General features: G+C 43.9%; 1 protein-coding gene across 1 annotated transcript in view; it reads right to left on the reverse strand.

Annotated features, from left to right (window-relative positions):
• The window catches only part of LOC146835039 (cytochrome P450 4B1-like), a 393,192-nt gene that overhangs the window by 108,652 nt on the left and 260,868 nt on the right, over positions 1-23,672 (reverse strand). The window contains exon 7 of the mRNA XM_085602700.1: positions 21,898-22,004. Within this exon, the coding sequence (XP_085458826.1) occupies positions 21,898-22,004 (107 nt within the window). The remainder of the gene's footprint in view (positions 1-21,897; positions 22,005-23,672) is intronic.

Genomic DNA, 23,672 nt, shown 5'->3' on the forward strand with positions numbered 1-23,672 from the left:
ACCTGCCCCGCCTGAACGGCCAGACCAGGTCTACTCCAAACAGGAACACAAGCAACCCCAGACAAGTTTCAGGCTACACAGGCTTAATTGAACAAGTTGCTTACCTTCAGAAAAACCTTATCTGGTAGAGACATGATCTAGATGCAGATTCCTTACCTTTGAATTTCCCAGGTGGCAGACTGGATCCACGAACTTTAAGCAATACCTGGCCGGTAGGTGGCATCAGTCAGCTCCACGTGACATCCTCAGTAGTGTCCGTGTTGGAAGTGACATTTGCGTCATCTATATAGGCACCATCTTTGCCCGCGGATGTCGGTTACTTTTCACAACTTTCCACGCCAGAAGCGCGGAGCCATGAAGTGCACTCACAGTGGTGTGTTTTGAACAACTAGGGCCCTGAAGGGGAGCTGCCCTGACCCCCATCAACTAGTCCACACCACGGGGAGGAGGGATAGGTCGGTAAGGAATCTGCAGCTAGATCATATCTCTACCAGATAAGGCATTACCGAACTTGTTCATCTGATAGCGACATCTAGCCTCAGATCCCTTAACTTTGAATAGATACCCAAGCAATACCATCAACAGACGAGGGATTGTAGACAAGTTTGGTCCAGAAAGTCATGCGAGACTGAACGGCCAAAGATGCCTTCCCTGCGGACCTGCCCCTGGGGCCAGTAATGCTTGGAAAAAGTGAGCAGGGATGCACACATTGCTGCCTGACAAATGTCAAGGACTGGAACACCCCATTGCAATGCTGTGGTAGCAGCTTTAGCTCTAGCGGAATGAGCTCTTAAGACTTCAGGGAGCTGTTTTCATCGCCCGAGCATTTCAACTTTTGATGCAGAGGATGACCCATAGCGAGATGGTCTCTTCTGCACTGCACCACCTTTCTCTGCCCCAAAGTAACCCACAAAGAGTTGGTCATCCACCTGGAATTCTTTGGTGCAGTCAAGGTAGAAAGACAACACTCTTTTTGGGTCCAGGCGGTGGAGTCGCTTCTCTTCCTTAGAGTGATGCGGCACAGTATAGAAAGTGGGAAAGTTGACAGATTGCCCGACCTGGAAAGGTGTTACCACTTTTGGAAGAAAAGAGGCCCTAGTGTGAAGCACCAATTTGTCAGGAAATATTGTCAGATAAAAATTCTTAAAAGATTAAGCCTGTAATTCACTCACTCTCCTGGTGGATGTCATTGCCACTAAAAAGGCTGTTTTGATGGTAAGCAGCCAGAGGGGGCAACTGTGCAGAGTTTCAAATGGAGCACACATCAGAAATATGAGAATCAAATTAAGATCCCGCTAACACATAAGGAAAGGTGAAGGTGGGAATATATGTACAAGTCCTTTGAGGAATCAATTTGCAATGGGGGGTTTAAATAATGAGGGTTGGTCTGGCAGCCGCAGAAAGGAGAAGTGTGGCTCAATGGTTAGAGCGGCAGACCTCGATGCAGAGCACTGGTCCGGGACCAGGGTTCGATTCCCGTCGCGGCAGGGTCTCGGGCTATAAATTCCGCGGACCGGATATTCTCGCCTCAGTGCCTATTCTAATCATGGGTCCCACGCTGCAACTCTGGGCAATAGCTTGCTTAATCTCCACAACGGCCCCAACAGCGCTGGGATGCCTGGCTTCACCCTGGGGATGCCCAGGAGTGGACATTTCACAGGGAAAAAGCCAGGAAGGGTTCCCTAGCGGTATGAGTACAGCGCCGGGAAACCCCGAACCGGGGTAGCTGTGCGCTATATAAGTACAAGCACATTTACACATTTACATAAATGCCATCTGGCATGTGTCACTAGCAGAATGGAGGCATCCATGAGGCCCAGCAACTCTAAAGTCATTCTCATCCAGGATAGAGGTTGAAACACTGGTATCATAGCCTGAATATCCTGGACTCGTTGTTTGGGAGGATAGGCCAGAAACTGAACTGTGGTCAGACCGGCTCTGATTGAAGGGAGCATCTGAGAGGGAGACAGGTTTGACTTCAGCACATTGATAGTGAACCGCAGCAAATGCAGGAGGTCCGCCATAGTCTGGAGGTGGGAAACAGCCTATGGCAAGCCCACCTTCAACAGACAGTCATCGAGATAGGGGAAGACTGGCACTCGTGATCTGCGCAGGTGATCTGCAACCACCGCTATCACCTGGTTGAACACCGAGAGGCGCTGGTAAGGCCAAAGGGGAGCACTGTGAACTGAAAGTGCTTGTGGCCTACCGTAAACCGCAGGTAGCACCGACGGGCAGGTAGGATGGAAATGTAGAAATAGGCATTCTGCAAGTCCAACGCTACCATCCTGTCTGAGTCCAGGGCGGACAGGACCTGAGCTAGAGTGAGCATCTTGAATTTTTCCTTTTTGGAGGAAGTAGTTGAGGGCTCGTAGGTCTACGATTGGATGAAGGCCCTTGTAATTTTTCAGGACCAAAAAGTAGCTTCAATCACAGCCACAGCCTACTTTTGGCTCTGGTACTGTCTCTACGGTTCCCTTGGCCAAGAGAACCATGACTTCCTCCAGGAGTAAAATCAAATGATCCTCCGTCAGCTAGTCGTAGTATGCAGGCATGAAGGGAGGGGTTGTCTCGAAGGGGAGGGAGTAGCCCCTTCTGACTATCTGAAGGACCCAATTGTCTGATGGGACGGACGGCCTGTTGTGGAGGTAATGGCTGATCTTGTCACCAACTGGCTGCCCACGATCTAGGGGGTTTTAGTTTCTGAGGCTGCAGGTGGACTGGCCTGACCCCTGCCTGCCTGTCCTATGGGGTCCAAATGAGCCACGCCCTCAGCCACATGGAGGTAGTGGAACCTGCATGGCTCTGTGGCTGGGGAATGGCTGTCATGGCTGAAAACCCCTTCTGTGGCCACAAAAGAGGCAAAAGGCAGACTGGGGGAGTTTGGCCATTGAGAGGCCCATCAACTTGGCCATAGCACGTGAGTCCTTAAAACGCTCCAGCGCCATGTCTGCCTTGTCTCTGAAGAGACAGGTGCGATCAAAGGGCATGTCCATAACAGAGGCCTGGACATCACCTGAAAAGCCAGAAGTTCTCAACCAGGAGTGGGGTCGAACAGCCACCGTCTACGAAATCGCTCTGCCCAGCGAGTCAGTCGGGTCGAGACCACAATGGATGGTGAACTTTGCTGCATCTCTCCTGTCTAGCACTGCTTGGGAGAGGAGGGCCCCGTCCCCCTCTGGGACCTATGGCAGCACTTGCGCAACCGTTTTCCACAGGGAGTGTGAATAATGGCCCAATAAGCAGGCTGTGTTCACCGACTGCAAAGAAAGACTGGTGGAAGAAGGTGGTAGGCGATTATCCTATTCACAGGAGCCCCTGTCCTGGGTTTCGACCAGGTACCCGGTGAGACATCTGCAAGGGCCTCATTAAAGTGTAGCAAAGGTTCCAAAGAGGAGACAAATGGCTGCAAGACCTCCCTCAAGATATTAGTCTTGATTGCCACAGAAGGGAGCCGAAGGTCTAGGACTTCAGCAGCCCTTCACACCACCATAGGAAATTACGCTCCCTCCTCCGTAGCCACATAGGGGGAGAAAGCATACCAGAATCTAGCAACCCCTCCCAATCTTCTTCAACTCCTAGCCCTTCAGAATAGAGCTCAGGAATTGACACAGGACCTGTAGGTTCTGTCTGCACCGTATTGGAGTCAGTGAACGCGGTACCGGCTCCAGTTCACCCGAAATCAGAATGGGGCTTGCGTTGCTGGGCGCACCAGGGGCACTGAGAGCATGTGGGGCTTCAGGCCGGTGAAGTTTCCATAGGCAAGACTGGTTTTGGGGCAACACCCCTCATCAGGTAGACTAGCTTGAATCCAGCGACAAAGTGAGCAAGGAACCCAGGTCTGTTACCCCAAAACTGGTCCCAGGATGCTTGTTGTGGCTTGGCAGTTAGGGCTGGATTGTTCCCATGAGGAACAGGGTCAAGACTGATTTGCATATGGCTGAACTTGGTTGGCAGAGTGAGCTGCAGATCGATGATGGATTCAACCCAGATTTACTAGTGACTGGGGCGGGAGTGTCAAACGTTTCAGCGCTCCATTCATCATCTCTTTGTGTTTACCAGGCATTTTGTCCAACTCCAGATGACTGGGTGAAAGTGCTGAGGCTTGCCCACCCTCAGAGGACGCACCCATGTAAGGAAAGAAAAAAGTTCATCCAGCACTGAGCTTTTTGCTGCACTGAAATCTGGTAATAATTGTATGAATGTGTTATTTGGTCAGTAAGTAGATGAGATATGAGTGGATGAGTGCGGGCATATATGGTGGATAAGTGCTGACATGAAGCAGATGAGTGAATGGAAAACTGAGTCCATGAGGGGTGGATTTATGTTTGCATTAATGGGCAAATGATTGAATGCGGAACAGCTATTGAGGTTCCCTCCTGCTGCCACAGCCCTAGGTATACTGGTCACAGAAAGCCCTGCAATTTCAGCATCTGCCCATCATACCTGCCAATGGACACCTGCCTTCTTAGACCATGTCTCCCTATCCAGGACCACAGTCTGCTCTGTGTCTCAAACAGCCCTGTTCAGAAACTTTCATTAGTGCAGAGTGGTAACTACATTTCTAAGATCTTCTGGGAGAGACCTTTCTGATTCAGATTCAGGTGTGTTAGCATGTCGGTGGATGGGGATAGGCTGGGAGAATGAAAAGACAAAATGATATACAGGTCAAAAAAATAAAAGTTAGGACACACACTTCTTCAAAGTACAGCACTAATGAGAGTAGTCTATCCTCTTCCAGTGGTGCATAGCGAAGTCCATAAGTCAGCTTGGCAATTGCATTCTTCAGCAAAGCAACCAATCAGAACTAAAAAGAAACTTGCATTCCATTTCTAACAGCACCTTGTATGCATCTTATTCAATGACAACAGTTTAGGCAAGTAGCTAAAGATCTCTCCGTGTAAACGTAAAAAGTCTTGAATAAATAGAATACAGATCTGCATCTTTATGGAAGCAAAAATAATTGGATGTCATCTCATAACTAAATGAAGGAGAATGGGGGTCCACAAAGCAGATCCAGTTACAGGGACACGTCTGCCCTTATTGGTGCATTACAAAGACTGGGACCCTCGAGGAATGCTTAAAAGGGGTGGAAAACTAAGCATTCCTCAGATATCCGCTTCCAGTAAATAACATTTGATTCTTGGCTCAACATAGGTGATAAAATGAGGCCCTTAGTGTACAGCACCTTATAGATAAAAAGAAAGGTCTGTCTTGAACTTGCCCAATCACTTCTGTCGAAAAGTATTGGATTCGTTTTTCCAATCACTGATTATCTTTGGGTAAAGTATACTGTATTACAAAACATATCTAAAGACCTGTTGCCCTTACACAATTAATGTTTTTTTAAATGTTTGATTAAGCAAATGTGACGATGACTAGACACAAGTGGGTATGTTTACCACTGTGACCATGCCCTATGAGAGTGAATTCAAAATAATGAAGCTGTTGGATAACCTCCCCTGAATGCCTGGATGGTGTTAATTCTGTGTTCGTGAGGCAACTACTGTGCATTTTGTGGTAAGCCAAGACAAGATCCAAAGATGGCAGATGTATTCATGCAATGAGAGTTCCAGTTCACAACAAGACGTGTAAGTAAATGGGAGAGGGTGGCCGGGACAGCCAGTGGTTGTGTGGAAAGGTATATTGTTGTCAAAAGGAGAAAGAAGATAGGAGGAAGGAGGCAACACCTCTGCCCAATGGGGCAAACAACTGGATCCTTACAGATTTTTTGCTCTCAGGCCGAGCTCTTGCCAGCATCAAACCCAATAAGAGCTGTTGCTCTAAGCATCTGGGTAAGATCACTTCACTTAATGCTGAACCCTGCAGACAGATTATGAAGGGAAAGGAAAAAAAACAAAGAGGAACAGAAAAGAGACTTTGGTAGCAATGTAGGTAAAAGAAAAGAACACCACCAACTTCTCCGCTTGCCACACTGCCCTGTTCAGTCCTTCTCCAAAGCCAAGGGTCGCTGAAGGATCACAGGAAAGGCAGTGGCCCAGGAAGTGGGAGAGTGACCCTCTCAAAATGTGCGCATAGGTATTAAAAGGGTCCATATCAGAAGAAAGAGGAGTCACTGTAGTAGACACAGGTAGCCATGGAGAGGTAAAATGTAGAGAGAAAACTGATCAATGGAATTAATCTCTGCCACTATGGGCCATATTCTACGCCCTCCTTTTTTGCCCACTGTGCCTCTCCAGAGAGAGACCACCAATGTGCAAATCAGCCTAGGTTCTATTCTAAATGGAAAAGTCCAGCCCAAACTGCTGTTTGGCTGTAGATCATGTTCCCTTTCCACAGGAACAGAAACAACCCCAGACAAATTTCAGACTTGTTAAGCCTTATGAATGAAGTGCAAGACCCACATCTGGGCATACCAGTCACAATGAGGGCATCTCACTTAGAAAAACAAAAAGGTGAGGAATGGAATGCTTGAATTAATCTCAGCAGGTGATAGTTACTCTGGATCAACTCTGAATTCCAGATGGTTGACATTTGTTTGGGGAGGCATAAAATGAGTCGGGACATACATTGATCTGAAAAGGGCTCCTGGGCCCAATGGGATACCTATGGAGCAATATAAGGAACATCCTCGGTTAGTGTGACAATATTAGTTCGCTAAGAGTAGCTCCCGATCTACCATTTATGGACCGATTTAGTGCTTTCAACTATGTAAACAGATCATAATTGTGGACTATTTTAACTGCCATGGGCCTGGAAGGGTGCTTGGTAACATTCTAAGATGCCTACTTCTGGACCTGGTTGCCTCTGAAAAATATGGCGAAGGAGGTGAGTGAACTGCTCCCTTTTCGGTTAAGTAGAGTGTTACAGGGCTGCGTGCTGGCACCCATTTTGTTCCTGCTGTATGTAAACGGCCTGGAATCTACTTTTGTGAATTTGGGGTCTCGTGTTACAGTGGTATATAACCCCATTCCGGCAAATCGGTATGCAGATGATGCAGTGTTGCTTGCGAGGGAGGCCAATTGCCTTAACTCATTGCCTGCTACCTTTGTCTCCTTTATGAAAGAGCTAGACTTTGACACCAACCTGTAAAAAACCTTTATCATGGTCTGTGGCCCTAAAAATGTTATAACTTGGGGTATGAGTATCAATGATAGATGCATTGAGAGAGTGAGTCATTCTACTTACCTAGGTTTAATGGGTGACAGTTCTTCCAATTGGGCACCATGCAGTGCTTAATTTGAGCCGGTGCTTTCCGGTGCTGAGCACCGGTACTTAGTTGGTTTTCCGGAGCTTGACACTGGCACCTACTTGTAAACATAACACTTAGGGCTGTCTTCCACATGTTGGGCTGCTCATGTAATTTAGAGATGAGCAGTATAACAGTTGTTTAGGAAAACATTGTACATAAAAAAAATTGCTAATACCTGCCTCCCCAGCCATTCATTTAGCCTTTTTCAACTGGAATAATCTGAACTGTCACATTTACATGCAAGAGAGATGGTTAGTAGTTGTTTTGGCAGCAATGACAAGGGCGATGGGTGGTGCAAGCTGCAGTGGCTTCCTGGTCAGAGTCCTGGCACTTAATATTTTTACAAATTAAGCACTGGCTCCATGTGTTATCAATAGGGAGAACTGATTTCTACAAGCAGTTGGTACAATTTTCTTGTTTCCACTATAGGAAAGAAAAAACATGCAAGCCATAATTGAGATCTATTAAAGGATATGTATTCCTATCCTATGGAGCGGGGTATGCAGCTATAGGGATGTGGGTTGTATCCAAACTGAGGAAAACAGAGGCTGCCGGCGCATATTGTGGGTTCCCGTGACAACTTCACACTTTGTCATCCACCAAGAATTGGATATAGACTATGTTGAGGACTTGTTTAACCATGTTCCCTTGCAATTGTGGTGTTCAATCTGGTGTAATGAGCAGGCTAGCCTACATAGAGATGTTACCCTAAACTGCCTTAGTTGTACCTATGAGAATAGAATTCCATGGCTTAAATACTTCAGGGATTCATTGGTTGCTCATCCATTTTTGAGAACCCACATGGCATGTGCAAGAAGGATAAAGGGTGGATCCGACACCTTTTTTTTTACCTGATATAAGTGCGTAGAGAGTTGATGAAGCCATCCTTTAAGGTAAGGTAAGGTAATATTTATTTTTGCTTGATTAATTTAAATATTTGCAAATACATAACAAAAGGATTCCCTTATACACAAATTATTAAGCTTAAAACATCATTAAAAAAGATCAATAAAATATTCCCAGTTTGTTCAATTGGCTGTTCTGTAAGACCATGCAAATAAATAAATAAATTCTTATAGTTCAGAACTAGCTGGGCTGACAATAACTACCATTGATTTACATGCCGCATGACACAGTATAACCAAGTCCATTGTTCTTAAACTATTGGGCGTTAATACTTTAAAATGCTAGTGCAACTGTAGGAAAGTATTAAGTTAATTTAACATATAAAAGAGTTTTCTTAACCTTTAGGCAATAAATAAAAGTGCCGGTGCAACTGTAAAGTGCTATTATTTATTTTTGATTTTTGGCGGCTCCCTTCAGATGTGATTGTGCTCTTATTTTTGACATACTTCAGATAACGACTAATTTTGAATCTCTTGGTTACCGTCTCAAAGAACTTTGTTAGCCAACAATTAAGCTGAACATCAACAGGGTTGAAGCAAAGCTTCACTGCCTGCCTGCAGGACCGGGTGCCATAGTACCTGAAATAGGGACGTAATAAGGTGCATCTTATATCCTTTAAGTTGGGACAGTTACAGATTACATGAATGATGTCCTCCTTCCCGCTTCCGCATAGACGGCAAGTCGGTGTACCTCCTGTCCTTTCCCATGGTGGGAGGTGGGGATTAATTGCAATTGCCCCAATCGTAGCTTTAGAAAATGTTCCTTCGTTCCTATTTTGACTCCTGCACTCAAGTAGGGTTGGGGTTTGAGCCTTACGTAATCACTGAGCACTATCCAGTCGTGTGCCTTTTTAGTATGAATTGCTTTGTCTTCTAAAACAGATAGCATGGACGTTGTCTTTTTCACTGCGTTTTTGAAGAAAAGATGATCTGCTGGTACGGCCCAGAGTTCAGACAGACCCTGTAGCTCAATGGAGTCAAACAGATAATCCCTGGCTGAGCATTTTCCTTGACGAAGTAATGCGTTCCAGAGGTGGGAATCTAGGGATCCTGCCTCTGCACTTCGGATTTTATGCCAACTTTTTACATAAGCACTCCTTCTTTCTACCGTTTGTCTTTGGAGCCCAAATTCCAGCCGTATCTGAGCAGGGGAGACATATTTTGGAAGATGGAAAATTGCTCTATAAGAATTGGCTATTACTACGTCTAGGGCTTCTGCATCTTTGCCTTTAAGAGCCTCACTCCTGTATGTTAGTGCCGGCAGCAATTTGGCCCAAAGAACCTGTAGGAAAGGATCAAGCGTGAGGTCAGGAAGCCGTCTCTTCAATAATTTGAATGCTAAATAAGTTGTAGTTCCCTTTCTCCGCATGGACTCTAGCTGCGGTTTAAAGGAGCTTTTATGGTCCATTAGTATTCCCAGCTATTTATAACTTGTTACCTGATCCAAACGTTGGCCATCTAGGAACCAACTGTTATTCTTCTTTTTATGATAGTTAACTGCCAATATTTTGGTTTTCTTAAGATTTATTTGGAGGGCGTTACGATGTGAGAAACTACTTGTCGTATTTAAAAGAAGCTGAAGACCAATGAGAGTCCGACTTATCAAAACCAGTTTGTCCGCATATAGCATGTTTGACAATAAATTGTTTTCCAATTTTGGAGCGTGGGATGTGCAGCTATCCAACTCCCCTGGGAGATTAGCTGAAAAGAGGTTAAAAAGAAGCGGCACAAGGACGCACCCCTGCTTGAGGCCTTTCGAGGTCATAATTCGTTTTGAGATATGTGTCCCAGCGCCTAATTTAATCCTGATCCAGTTATCTGTGTGGAACTGTTTGAGCCAATCCAAGAGTGAATTTGGTAAACCCCAGCTTTCAAGTTTTCCTCAAGAGTTTGGCTCGGTCAACATGATCGAAGGCAGCTGTATAGTCAATAAAACAAAGGAAGAGTGGGGGTTTTTGATTCCTTAGCTGCATCCATTAACAATGTTAGGGCCAAGATTTTAGTTGTTGTTCCTTGGCTACTGCAAAACCCAGTTTGATTGGTAGGCATGATGGAGTTTTCTGAGGCCCAAGAAGTTAACTCATCCAAGATTGTTCCTGCGTAGTATTTTGCACCTACGTCGATAAGGGCGATTAGTCGTAGTTGTTTGGATCATTTCTGTTGCCCAGTTTAAAAATAGGACTGATAATTGATCCTTTCCAGGATTCCGGGATGGTGGCTGTAGAGTTTATGACCATAAAGACTGCTACTAAACTCTTACTCCAGAAGTCGGCGTCATGTTTGTACAACATCGGAGGGATGTCATTGGGACTGGGGCACCCATAGCTCTACTACTGGCTATCAGACGTTTTATCTGTTTTTCCGTGGGTGCAGACCATTCCTCTTTATTGGAGGCTAATGAATCTAAATCGGTGGCCAGGTGGATCCCCTGTTTGTGGGTATTAGATCTATCAATCGATTGATCTTTGATAGTGCAATTTTGTGTCACTTCTACCCTGTTGGCGGATTCACTATCCGTTGTCACAATAGCCGTTTCCTTGTTCGCTTCCACTTCCTTTTGCCTGTTGCTGTTGAAGTGGGCGGAGAGATAGTCAACCCAAGTGGCCTCTGTTATATTGGAGCTTATTCCTGGATGGTTCGGTCACTCTATCTTGTGGATCGTTTGCCAAAACTTAGCGCTGTTTTTTTGTTTGGCATCGTGCAATAACTTGGTCCACAGTACATCATTCTTTAATCTTATTTTCCTCCACTTCCTCCGTTTCAGTAATGCCTTCCCATGCCGAAGGGTCGACTGCAAATCCAAGTTCCCTGGTGTTTTTCAAAGTTGTCTGAGTGTTTGATTTATGGTGCGTTTTAGACTCTTGGATTCCGGGCTGCATTTCACTTTTGTTAGATCGCCTTCTGATTGTCTTGGTTTGGTCCCTATCCTAGTCGCAAAATTCCCACTGAAGGTCATAATAAAATGTTCCCATGCTTTTATCGTTGGGACGGCAGATTCTTTTTCTCTCTCGTGCAGGATTTTGGCAGAGGCTGATAGTGCTTCAATATTTTTAAGATTGCACCTTATATGCTTTAGGTTAGAGATCTCTTCAGGTGCAATGGGATTCCAAGCATCTAGTAGAACAGCCGGTCTCGCATTCAACAGCACTTCCTGCGGTAGGTGGTCACTGTGTGCATTGTCACCTATTCTAAAGGTTGCTATTTTGTTGAACATAGCTAATGTTGTAAATGTAAAATCCAGATAAGAGAACGTTTTTGATGAGTGGAATCTGGCGGCTGGTGGATTATCCTCCAGGAAGCGGCCGTTCAGTGCTCTTAAATTTATGTGTTCTAGTTCCTGTAGCAGATGTTTAGACCAACTCGTTGGTATACTAATTTTTGCTCAGCCCTGATTCAGTATCCCCCATATTGCTGTGAGTTTGTGTGCAGGGCCGTCATCTTGGTCTGCCCCCAAAAGATGTACATTGAAATCACCAGCAAGGATTATATGGTTGGTATCTTGCTCGTCCATAATCCTTTTCATTTCTTTTGTCAGCTCCTTTACAACTTTTTGTTTTTGTTTGGGATGCACCTAGTTGTTAATTACTATAACTTCTTGGGGCATATTGTTGAACTTCAGCGTTATCATTACTGCTTGAACCGCGTTAGATGGAGCGATTTTCATCTCTATGGACTGTGTTTTGACCATTGTAGTTACTAAAACTAAGATCATTAACCACCCCAAACAGCGACCAAAATTAGAGCCCTTTATGGCCGGAATGAAGTAGGAGGTGTACTCCTGGAGCTCTAAGGCCTTATTTTGCCAGGTTTCCTGGAGGAGTATCATGTCAAATGACTTTAAGTAGTTAACTACCTCATGGTCATCAGTTTTGCCTGCCAGGCCATTAATGTTTCTTATACACAGTTTGATTTTCCCTTGCTCTGCAGGGGGTATCTGTAAGGTTCCGCACTCTTGTCTATTTGGACGCTCTGTTATTACTGTGCGTGTTATTTGCGTCCGAGTCTGTGTTCCCAGTGTCAAGGTAGGGATTGACGGCCCAAAGCTTGTACTTGGAGTGGAAACCTTTATGCAAGCAGTTTGTTCGGCAGGAGTTCTGCTTCTTATCCCTCTTAATAATGAGGTGGTAATTTTATCTGGGGCGTTGATCCGAGCGTTTAGGAAATGAGTTGGATAGGGAGATTTCAATGTGGGTTCCAGCTTTATACCCCAGAGCTTAAGCTTGCTTTCTTCTTGCTTGATTTTATTCACAATTCCACTGGAGCTTCATCTTGTCCTGGTCGCCTGATGATTATTACTTGGAAGGAATTCTATGGAGATTACGTCCGATGAGCTTATGTTTCCAAGGCTCGGGATGGAATTTAAAAGCCGTAGTACATTCCCTCTATTTAATATGTAAACTCTTCCCCGAGATTCATATTCAGGGATGAAAATAATGCTGACTGGTTCATCAGTAGTACTCTCCTTCGTTCCGCAAGTAGATATTGCCTCTTGAGGATGAGGCCTTGATTGCAAAAGGTTCTTCTGTCCCGCTCCTTGATTGACATTAGTACGGGAGATTGGCAAGAGGACAGTTAGAGACTTGGTTTTGCTAGGTGAGCAACATTGTTTTGCGGCGCCCCCCGCTGCCTGTTGTGCTCGGTCTTCGTTATCGGACAGATGGACTTACTTTGAGGACGACCTTAAAGTTTGTTCTTCCTTAATGTTGTAAGGTAGTTCTTGCTTTGGAGTTACTGGCTTTTTTACTAATAGGGTTGACTCCTGTCTATCGACCATTTTTGAGATGTTCTATCTTTGTGATCTTAAGGGTGGCCCCAAGGTGGCAGCCGTGGTTGTGGTAGGCGCTACGATCAGGTAATCCAACCTGCCCGACAACATGGAGAGGGGGACTGGCCCTATTTCTTCAACATCAGAGTCTGGTGCAGCCACAGGGGCATATGGTTTGCTCGAAGCACTGAAAGAGAGGGCTAGTGGCTTCTTGTTTTGTCACTTCCTTTATTGTTTGTGACGGGCTTTCCGGGGCGTGAGTTTTTTTTGGCGAGACTCATTTGTGTTGGTGCCGTTGTTGCCGTTGCATCACTACCGATAAGAGTATTGGATAAGTTGGTTGGTGTTGGATTAATTTTTGAGGTTCAGATGGAGCTGTCCCTAGGGAATACTGCCTCGTACAAACCACTTTGGGGCTGGCACCTTATTTGAATCTGGTCACGGAGTCCTGGGAGCATATGTTGATGACTCGGTTTAAACTGGGTTCTAATAGATGGGTAGTATGCTTCCCGCAAGGCCAGTTTGGTTCCTCTAATATATGCATCTGCCCGTGTGACGAGGCGTCCAGTCAGACATTGTTGCACTTTGTCTTTTTTGTAAAAATGTATTTCTCCTTTACACAGTGTTATTTATTAACCCTTTTATGCAAGTACAAATTTCGCAGATACAGAGAGACATTGCTTCACTTGCAGCAGTTAGAGTGCTTAGATACATGTACAGCCTTGGGATCATTTTTTAAATATCAAACACAATCATATAATTTAATGTTTATTTACAACAAGGGATTTAGATTTTATGATTGTAACGTACTTTTTATCTTTTTGAACCTTTTTGTACAATGTAAATATATGTATGTATTGTATCTTTTGTGATCTGCTTTTAAGTGATTGAACAACTATTGATTTTAAAAAGAAAGTGCCATCTTAAAATTCAATTGTTTTACAATACTAACCAGGTCCTAACAGTAAAGAGATGTTACATCAGTTGACAAATGACACACATTTTACTTTGTTATTGTTTCTTAAACAAAAAATAAGCCAATGTTCAGAACCCTTGATTCAGTAGTAGGCCAAAATATATATATGGTCTATAATCGTTTCAGTCTCCGCCTAGGAGCAATTCTGGCCCATTAACTCTTAAAACGAACTTCTTAAGCTTGATGCCCAGCACTCTCTATGTCCTGAACAGAGTAGAGGTCAGGGCTTTAACGTTGACTTTCCAAAATCCTGAATGTGTTATTTTTCAGACATTCAAGCATATATTTACAGGTATGTTTTGGATCACTGTCCTGTTGAATTATCCCCTTTCATCCAAGTTTTAACTTTGGACCGATAGTGTCCCATTGTCCTCCAAAGATCACAGACATGGAGAGAAAGTCATGGTGGCCCCATGGATTGTCATTATGGGGTAAAGGTGCACTCCAATTTAATCAATTGGTAGAATAACCTGAGTTATGTTTATGATGGGTGCTATGGTACTGTGTCCGCTGTCACGGCGGATACCTAAGACAAGGTGTGTAATAATATAGCAGGAAACCCTACTAGGTACCATGCACTGTTCACTAGTTTGTGACTGTAAGCCAAAAATGTAAGCATTGGACGTTTTAAATTGATATTGCAGCGTTTTCAATACATGAACAATAATAACATATCCATTTAAACATCATATAACAATGCATGAGGGTACAACACATTAATAATCCTTGATGGTGTGTACAGTTTTCATGAAAGATTTCCAATAATGGTGATAACTTGGAGTGCACCTTTACCACATATATACATTGTTCTTTCTGTCACAAAAAGGTAGCACCCTTTAACAAGATGTCTTTCGACTCCATCACCAACCTAACTGACAACAGGGCAGTCACAAAGGCATACACCTCTGATGAAGCAACAGAGATTTACTCATTAATTCAGGAAGTTAATTTTTCTGATGCTCACGGTGGCTCTATTACCCAGCAGCTTAGACAACTAGAATTTATCACCAGAAGGCAATTGAATCAAAAACTTCATGCATTAACGCTAGTTCAATACCATAAATCCAAACGAATACCTCGGGGACTCAGACTGGCAATCAAACCTATGTTGTTTTGTTTTCACCTCCGTCCAATTTTCATGGACAAATGGTACGCGATCCTTAATAAATGTTCACTCGATCTGATTTTGCTTATAATTGAAGAACTCTCCAAAACTATACGGGACCTAGAAGAGGAGATTTTAAATTTAAAAGGAGAATTACAACAACGCCTAGATGTCAATGCTTGGAAATTACAGATTGAGGTCCTCAATCAAAAACTTGAAAAATATGAAAAGGAATTGCAGGAAAGCAAACTTCGTAAATACAAAAGAGACACCATAGACTACAAACTTAACGAAGTTTATAACTGGGCTGAGATCTTTTCTAGGAGACGTTTTGATAATAAAAGAGGTACTACATCATCTGATGAAAGCACGGTATCAGACCAAGAAATGACCACCAAAAGAACACCAGCCAACATGGTTTCATCTTTAGTACCCACAGCTGGACCATCAACAGAACCAGGTCATACATTACAAACAACCTCCCACTCTTCTTTTTTATCCCAAGCCCCGGATCACAGCCGTCCTCCTCCAACACCAGACATCAACACCAGATCCGCACTAGAAAAACCAGGAGAGGAAAAGGAAAAAGCAGGCAAAGTTCTTCGCAGTCGCAAGACAGTGACCTAGTGATAAACATCTCTTCACAGACACTAAGTCCACAGCACAAGCATATCCTTGCAATGGGTTTGTCATTCATTCCCACTAATAAGACTACTTCTTTGAATGTTGAAGCAGACTTCTACAAATTCATGCGACTTCTCCGATTCTGTCATTTTTTTTCCCGAATGTAGCTCCTTCCGAACAAAATCTCACAAATGCTCCAGTAAATCTTTTCTGACCACGGAGTAATTTCATCCCACCAGTCTCTCACAAAATTTTGGACTAATTTGAGCGTCTAGTCCTCAACGATTTGTATCGCATCAACTATCAATCTATGAGATTCAATAATCTCACCCAACAGGACAGATTACTCATTAAAAACTTGGCAAACAATTCAGACATCACCATGAAACCCGCCGATAAAGGTGGAGCCATAGTTATAATGGACACTACGTACTACAATGCTAAAGTAAATGCCCACGTATCAGGCAACAATACTTATATGCAATTGTCTCAAGATCCCACCTTACAACTGCAAAACATTCTTTCAGATCTACTTGACGAGGCCACTGATCACGGTTGTATGACTGACCGAACCAGAGCTTACCTTACTACCAAAAACCAGAGAAGACCAAAACTCTATATTATACCAAAGATACACAAAAATCCTCTGGACCCACCATTCCGTCCAATAGTATCCAGTTGTGGATCAATCTTTGACCTTTTAGGGAAGTTCTTGGATTACTATATGCAACAATTCGTTCAACAATGGTCTTCATATGTGAAGCAAAAGCCAAAGGAAATGATGGACGGAGTGTTAAACATTGCAAGCACTCACCCCCAGTCAATTGATCTGGGTTTAATCCATCACCGTTCTTTAGCCCACTCTGCCACCCCAGTTCAGACATGGCCATATGCAAATCAGTCTGACGCTGTGCCTCATGGGAACAGTCCAGCCCGAACTGCCAAGCCATGTATTCCCTGGACTGGAAACAAGCTTCCTAGGACCGGTTTCTGGCATTTCAGCCGTCTTCAGCCAGGCTTGCTTGAATCCAGTGGCAAAGTGAGCAAGGGACTCACGTCTGAGCATACCCTGCCAACTTATGGCGAACAAAGCAAAAACCAAAGGAAATGATGGACGGAGTGTTGAACATTGCAAGCATATACCATTCTTCCAGAAGTCTTGCTGCTCATATAGGGGCTGTTTTCCAAATCTAAGCTGCATGCAGCATTCTTTTTGGAGAGAAGGTTTTTTTCCTGCTGGCTAACTTTCCACAAAAGCTGTACTTGCTTAGATGTTTAATGGTAGAATCACAAACTTCATTATTTCGGATATTGACAGAGACCTCTAGATCCCTAGATGTAGCTTTGGTCAGATGAACAGCAACACATTTGTAGGTTTCGCCTGTACAGTGCTTGCTCTGGGCTTGTTAAATCTCTTGTATTTAACATATCTTTAAAGGGGGCTCTTATCAGTTCCCATTGCCGAATTACTGTGTTCAATCGCTTTTGTGTGGAACTTTTTTGTTGTTAACTTCCCATGGCTCCACGTCCACCTATTTAGAATACTTCCACTAAAGCTGTTCACACTATTTAAGCCCCATTCACTGTCAAGATAAGGGGCCAGATGCATCAAAGGGTTTTTCCCATTCTGTGTCTATGGGAAAATGAGTTGATGCATATGGCCCATGATCTCTTCCCACGGAAAAGGCAGACAGCTTCTAAAAGTATGCTGGAATGCTTTCTTTTTATGTCCTTAGTTGTGTAAAGCAGGTGCTTTAGCCTTAGAACGTTTGGGGCATTTCCCATTCAGGCTTCAGTACCTTTCTTTGCACTTTGTAGGCATAATCGGTTTGATTTTTTCAACATAATCTATTTGGTCATTATGATCAAATTCTAAATGTTGTAATTAACATTGCACGTTAAAAATAAGTAAATCTACAAGAGCTATGCTACATTTTACTACTAAACAGGCAGCCACAAGGGCAGTTACCTTGCAGACAACAGGGTCATGATTTGAATGGTGCAGCAGGTGCAGTAGCATCATGCCCACAAGTTGTCAGAACACCTCTAAACACATAATATTGCTATTTTTGACTAATAAGCAGGCAGTAACAATTGCAGTTACCTTGCAGTGAAAAGGGACTTGATTTTAATGGTTCAGCAGGTAGTGTGGCAATATATTGCTATATTTAACTACTAAATAAGCAGGCACAAGTGTAGTTACCTTGCAGGCACTAGGGCCATGATTTCAATGGTACAGCAGGTGCAGTGACACCGAGGCCAAAAGCTCTAGGAACCCCTCTAAACACCAAATATTATAATATTTTACTACTAAACAGGCAGTCACAAATGCAGTTATCATGCAGGCCATTGCATGATATGAATGGAGCAGAAGGTGCAGTGGTTCTGGGCCCAAATGTTGTCAGAACACCTCAAAACACATAGTTTTGCTATTACATCAATTAATTCTATTATTTCCCTCTTACATTTCTAAAGATTGTGCTATTGCTTACCCATACTATACCACTAGTAACAGCATAATATATTGCCTTTTTTGCAAATAAACAAGGCAACACGTTAAAAGACTTATATTGTACAACTTCTCCGCAAGCTACAACTTCCAACAAAAAACAGCTTGTTATTAATCACATAGGCGAAACCTAATGAATTTACTAATGCTTGTTTGAATTAGGCATGATGTAATACCACAAATCAGAAATGTGCTAGCCTAGACTACTGTCAGTTTTGACCTTTATGTGGCAGCCTTAAGTGCTCTGCTAACCTCTTGCACAGAACATGTTAGCATTCAATACAAAGCTGATCTCTCTCTCGAACAGGGGCGGCTCCTCCATGTGGGTGTCGCAGCATCGCCTCACTACTTTCTCGCATTGCGAGAAGCAGAAACGTAAAATGGTATAAAACCATTTTACGTTTCTGCTTCTCGCACTGCGAGAAAGCAGAAGAAGGGTATGCATGGTTGGGAGCAGGCGGGTCAGTCAAGGAGGATGGGCTAGCGCAATGTTATGGGCGCTGACTGTTTGGTCAGCCCTATGGCCGACCAAACCAGTCATAGCATGATCCCTTTTCCCCATGTAGGTTGCTGGCCAGCCTGCATGGAGAAAACGGCCTCCCCATAGGCGACTGTATGGACGGAGTCCTAGCCAATCATAACGCTGCCATTGCAGAGTTGTGATTGACTTAGGGGAAGAGAGGGAGGCTGCCTGCTTCTGCTTCCTGTGAGCGGCGCTGAGCAGGAGAGCGTGACGCGGGAGTCCAGGACCGGAGGCAAAGGTGAGTTCTTTTAAAAAATTAAATTAACCCCGACCCTTCGCCCCGAATCCCGCGACAATTATTGCTGAGCCTGTCGTGAATTTCAGGTGCAGACCCCACCGGGTTATAAATTGGAAGGAAGCACCAGTGCATCTATAGAATACAAACAAAGTAATGAGTGGATTAGCAGTACTAATCTTGGCCACTTGTAATCACTCTGGGACACAATCCAGTCCACCACTGTTTGGCACTCATGCCACCTCAGACAGGAACCAGCCATATGCAAATCATTCTTGGTTGTGCTCCAATTGGAACAGTACAGCCCGAACTGCCAAGCCAGGTCCCATCCGAACTGCAACATATGAAACTTCAGACCGGTGTCGGTCTATTGAAGTTCCTAAGTAGGGTGCAGTTTGACTCCAGTGGCACAGTAAGCACAGGAATCAAACTCGCCATTAGGGAATACAAAAAAATGCACCTATGCACACCTACAAATATTAAAGCTGTTACCCCCAATGCTCGAGTGAAAGCATTTAATGCTAGAGTGTCTGATCATGGGTGTGAGCACCTGATTAAGTGTGCAGATATCCAATTATGTTTACGTGCCTAATGTTGTGTGAATGTCTCATTGTGTCTATGGACTTCTAATGTGTGCATGTTTTTGAGTGTCAATGAGTGATGGTGTGATTCACCGTCTGGTGGCATGCACAGGTGTCTCATGACACTCATGAGGTGTTCGTATGTTGGTGCCTAGTCACATGTGTGATCATTGGATGTCTGGTCATGCACATGCATGTCTAATCGTGTGGCTGGTCGGTGCTGATGTATGCGGGGACCTGGTGTGTGGCAGAGTATCATGGATGTTTGGTTGGTGCCCTTGGATATCTAGTAGTTTGCACCCGTGCCTGCAACTACACTGACAAAAATCGCCAATCACTGTACTTTCAATAACCAAGAGAACAGACCTATGGGCATGGACAATAATTGCTTCAAGAATGATGTTCGCCTTGGCCTGCACCATGCTGAAAATAGTGCCCATGGGATTCAGATTCAACATGAATCCTTATTTCTTATTGTAGAAATGCAACCAGTCTTTAAATTCTAAATACTGCTAAGAGAAGAGGGTAGCCTTCTGGGGCATTTCACCATAAAGGTTTGCTTTCGGTGTGCGGCTTGGAATGTGGAGAGGATTGCACACCTGTGTCTCTACAAACTCACCTTGGCTCATAAAAGAATATCCAGGAAATCTAGACGTGTGTGTGTGTAGTGTGTGGCTTGGAACGTGGAGAGGATTGCACACCTGTGTCTTTACAAACTCACCTTAGCACATAAAAGAATATCCAGGAAATCTAGATGTGTGTGTGTGTAGTGTGTGGCTTGGAATGTGGTGAGGATTGCACACCTGTGTCTTTACAAACTCACCTTGGCACATAAAAGAATATCCAGGAAATATAGATGTGTGTGTGTGTAGTGTGTGGCTTGGAATGTGGAGAGGATTGCACACCTGTGTCTTTACAAACTAACCTTAGCACATAAAAGAATATCCAGGAAATCTAGATGTGTGTGTGTGTAGTGTGTGGCTTGGCATGTGGAGAGGATTGCACACCTGTGTCTTTACAAACTCACCTTGGCACATAAAAGAATATCCAGGAAATCTAGATGTCTGTGTGTGTGTAGTGTGTGGCTTGGAATGTGGAGAGGATTGCACACCTGTGTCTTCACAAACTCATCTTGGCACATAAAAGAATATCCAGGAAATCTAGATGTGTGTGTGTGTAGTGTGTGGCTTGGAATGTGGAGAGGATTGCACACACGTGTCTTCACAAACTCATCTTGGCACATAAAAGAATATCCAGGAAATATAGATGTGTGTGTGTGTGGTGTGTGGCTTGGAATGTGGAGAGGATTGCACACCTGTGTCTTTACAAACTAACCTTAGCACATAAAAGAATATCCAGGAAATCTAGATGTGTGTGTGTGTAGTGTGTGGCTTGGCATGTGGAGAGGATTGCACACCTGTGTCTTTACAAACTCACCTTGGCACATAAAAGAATATCCAGGAAATCTAGATGTGTGTGTGTGTAGTGTGTGGCTTGGAATGTGGAGAGGATTGCACACCTGTGTCTTCACAAACTCATCTTGGCACATAAAAGAATATCCAGGAAATATAGATGTGTGTGTGTGTAGTGTGTGGCTTGGAATGTGGAGAGGATTGAACACCTGTGTCTTTACAAACTAACCTTAGCACATAGAAGAATATCCAGGAAATCTAGATGTGTGTGTGTGTAGTGTGTGGCTTGGAATGTGGAGAGGATTGCACACCTGTGTCTTTACAAACTAACCTTAGCACATAAAAGAATATCCAGGAAATCTAGGTGTGTGTGTGTGTAGTGTGTCGCTTGGAATGTGGAGAGGATTGCACACCTGTGTCTTTACAAACTCACCTTGGCACATAAAAGAATATCCAGGAAATCTAGATGTGTGTGTGTGTGTAGTGTGTGGCTTGGAATGTGGAGAGGATTGCACACCTGTGTCTTTACAAACTCACCTTAGCACATAAAAGAATATCCAGGAAATCTAGACGTGTGTGTGTAGTGTGTGGCTTGGAATGTGGAGAGGATTGCACACCTGTGTCTTTACAAACTCACCTTGGCACATAAAAGAATATCCAGGAAATCTAGATGTGTGTGTGTGTATAGTGTGTGGCTTGGAATGTGGAGAGGATTGCACACCTGTGTCTTTACAAACTCACCGTAGCACATAAAAGAATATCCAGGAAATCTAGATGTGTGTGTGTGTAGTGTGTGGCTTGGAATGTGGAGAGGATTGCACACCTGTGTCTTTACAAACTCACCTTAGCACATAAAAGAATATCCAGGAAATCTAGATGTGTGTGTGTGTGTAGTGTGTGGCTTGGAATGTGGAGAGGATTGCACACCTGTGTCTTTACAAACTAACCTTAGCACATAAAAGAATATCCAGGAAATCTAGACGTGTGTGTGTGTAGTGTGTGGCTTAGAATGTGGAGAGGATTGCACACCTGTGTCTTTACAAACTCACCTTGGCACATAAAAGAATATCCAGGAAATCTAGATGCCTTTTTTGGTGGCTCTTCTCCGACTCCTTCTGGTGCTGAAGGGATTCTTTCCTCTGTTGTATCACAGTATCTGCATTGCAAGAAAATAACAGACATACTAAGTCCAGTACCACAGGCAGCGATGGCAAGTCTCTTAAATGCCAAAGGTAGGGCACGTTGCAATCACCAGAAGCGACATCGCATCACCCTTGACAATGACAGAAACGTGGTACCACATGGCCTTTGAGGTTTCACTCAGAAGCCCGCAGCCGGTTCTATCATCTGTCAGGTGTGCAGAATACCAAGATTGCCTAGTCGTTATTCCAACTTTTGCCTATTTATACTATCTGCAGGAACTCTCTGCCCCGTCATCTCCCTGACATGTTCCGGCTTTCTTCCTTTGTTGCAGTTTTTTCAATCTTTCCCTTCCTCTTCTTTCCACCCTTTGAGTGTTCATCTCTCTTGCTCTTGGTCAAGGGATAATGAGGAAAAATGAGTGCCGGTCCCAAAGACAGGAGTCAGTGGCACATCTGCAACCACCGGTTCAAATTAAGCACTGCAGCCAGCCCTCCGTCGCTGCAGCAGCTCTTACTCAATTAAAGTTTAACCTATGTGAAGACACCCCGTGCTGACAGCAAGTCTATGTACCTAACCCATCTCCAGCAGCAAAACAACCTTTTGTCTTTAGCGAGAGGTGCTTGAGCCCCTTCCACATCTGTCCAGTTTGTGAAAGGTTTCACCAATTCATTGGTCACAGGAATTATCTCCATTTACAGCCTTAACACTTGAATATAATTTACCGAAGTATACATTCGTTTCAGAAAATGCTTGTGAACATTACCCCACACAACCTCTAGTGTTTGGATAAAGTAGGTCTCCCTGGGACCTATTCATACTGCAACGCACCCTTTCCCCTTCCAGCTATTACAGTTCAGAGTATTGTTGCTTCTGCCCTCTCATTTCTATAAGCATGTACATTTTTGCTCTCTTTTTGTGACACAGCTCAATAGATGCTTGGTATGCTTCTTTTTCCATTACAGTAACTTCATGCTAGTCTTATCTTGGTATTGCTTCAAACAATGGCCTCTGTTGTACCTTCCAAAGCGCATTTGGCAGTAGCTCTGTACTCAGCAATCCTACATCACTCGGAGGCGGCTGTCCTCTCTTTATAAACTCCCTGCGCATCCGAACAGCCTTTCATTGGCCAAGTCGGAACCCCTTGGCAAACTGTTTTTTTTTTTAACTCTGGGGGGCTAATTCACAAACAATTAGGTGTGACTTACTCTTGTCGTACACCTGGCCTAATTCTGAATTCCAGGAGTAAGCTAGGAGTACCACAAGAGTAAGTCAAGTGAGAGTTACTGCAAAATCCTTGTGGATCAGGCTGTGAGTTCAAAACATTACGAAGAGTTGTATCCAAATTCTTAATAAAAATTGGATCCTCCTCATCGGTTCTTCACAAACACTGTCCAATTCTGTTAAAGGCCAAAAAGGTTTATTTGGTCACTGAGATGCTGCTTTTCTATCAGATTCTAGAGGCCTGTATGCTAATTGCATTCACACCTGGCTAAAGCAGAGCGCTTGGAAGCCAGAGGGTTGGGCACTATACAACATAATACAAATACAATTTTAAAGGCAATTGCTGCTCTAGAAACTCATTTCTGGGGTAGTATGGGTCAATCTGTACCGCTACTTGAATACAACACTAACGTAATTGACATGAAGAAACTGCAGCTTCTGAGGGCTGCGCTACGCTGCC

This window comes from Triturus cristatus, chromosome 4_2 (assembly GCF_964204655.1).
Source record: "Triturus cristatus chromosome 4_2, aTriCri1.1, whole genome shotgun sequence".
NCBI lineage: Eukaryota > Metazoa > Chordata > Amphibia > Caudata > Salamandridae > Triturus > Triturus cristatus.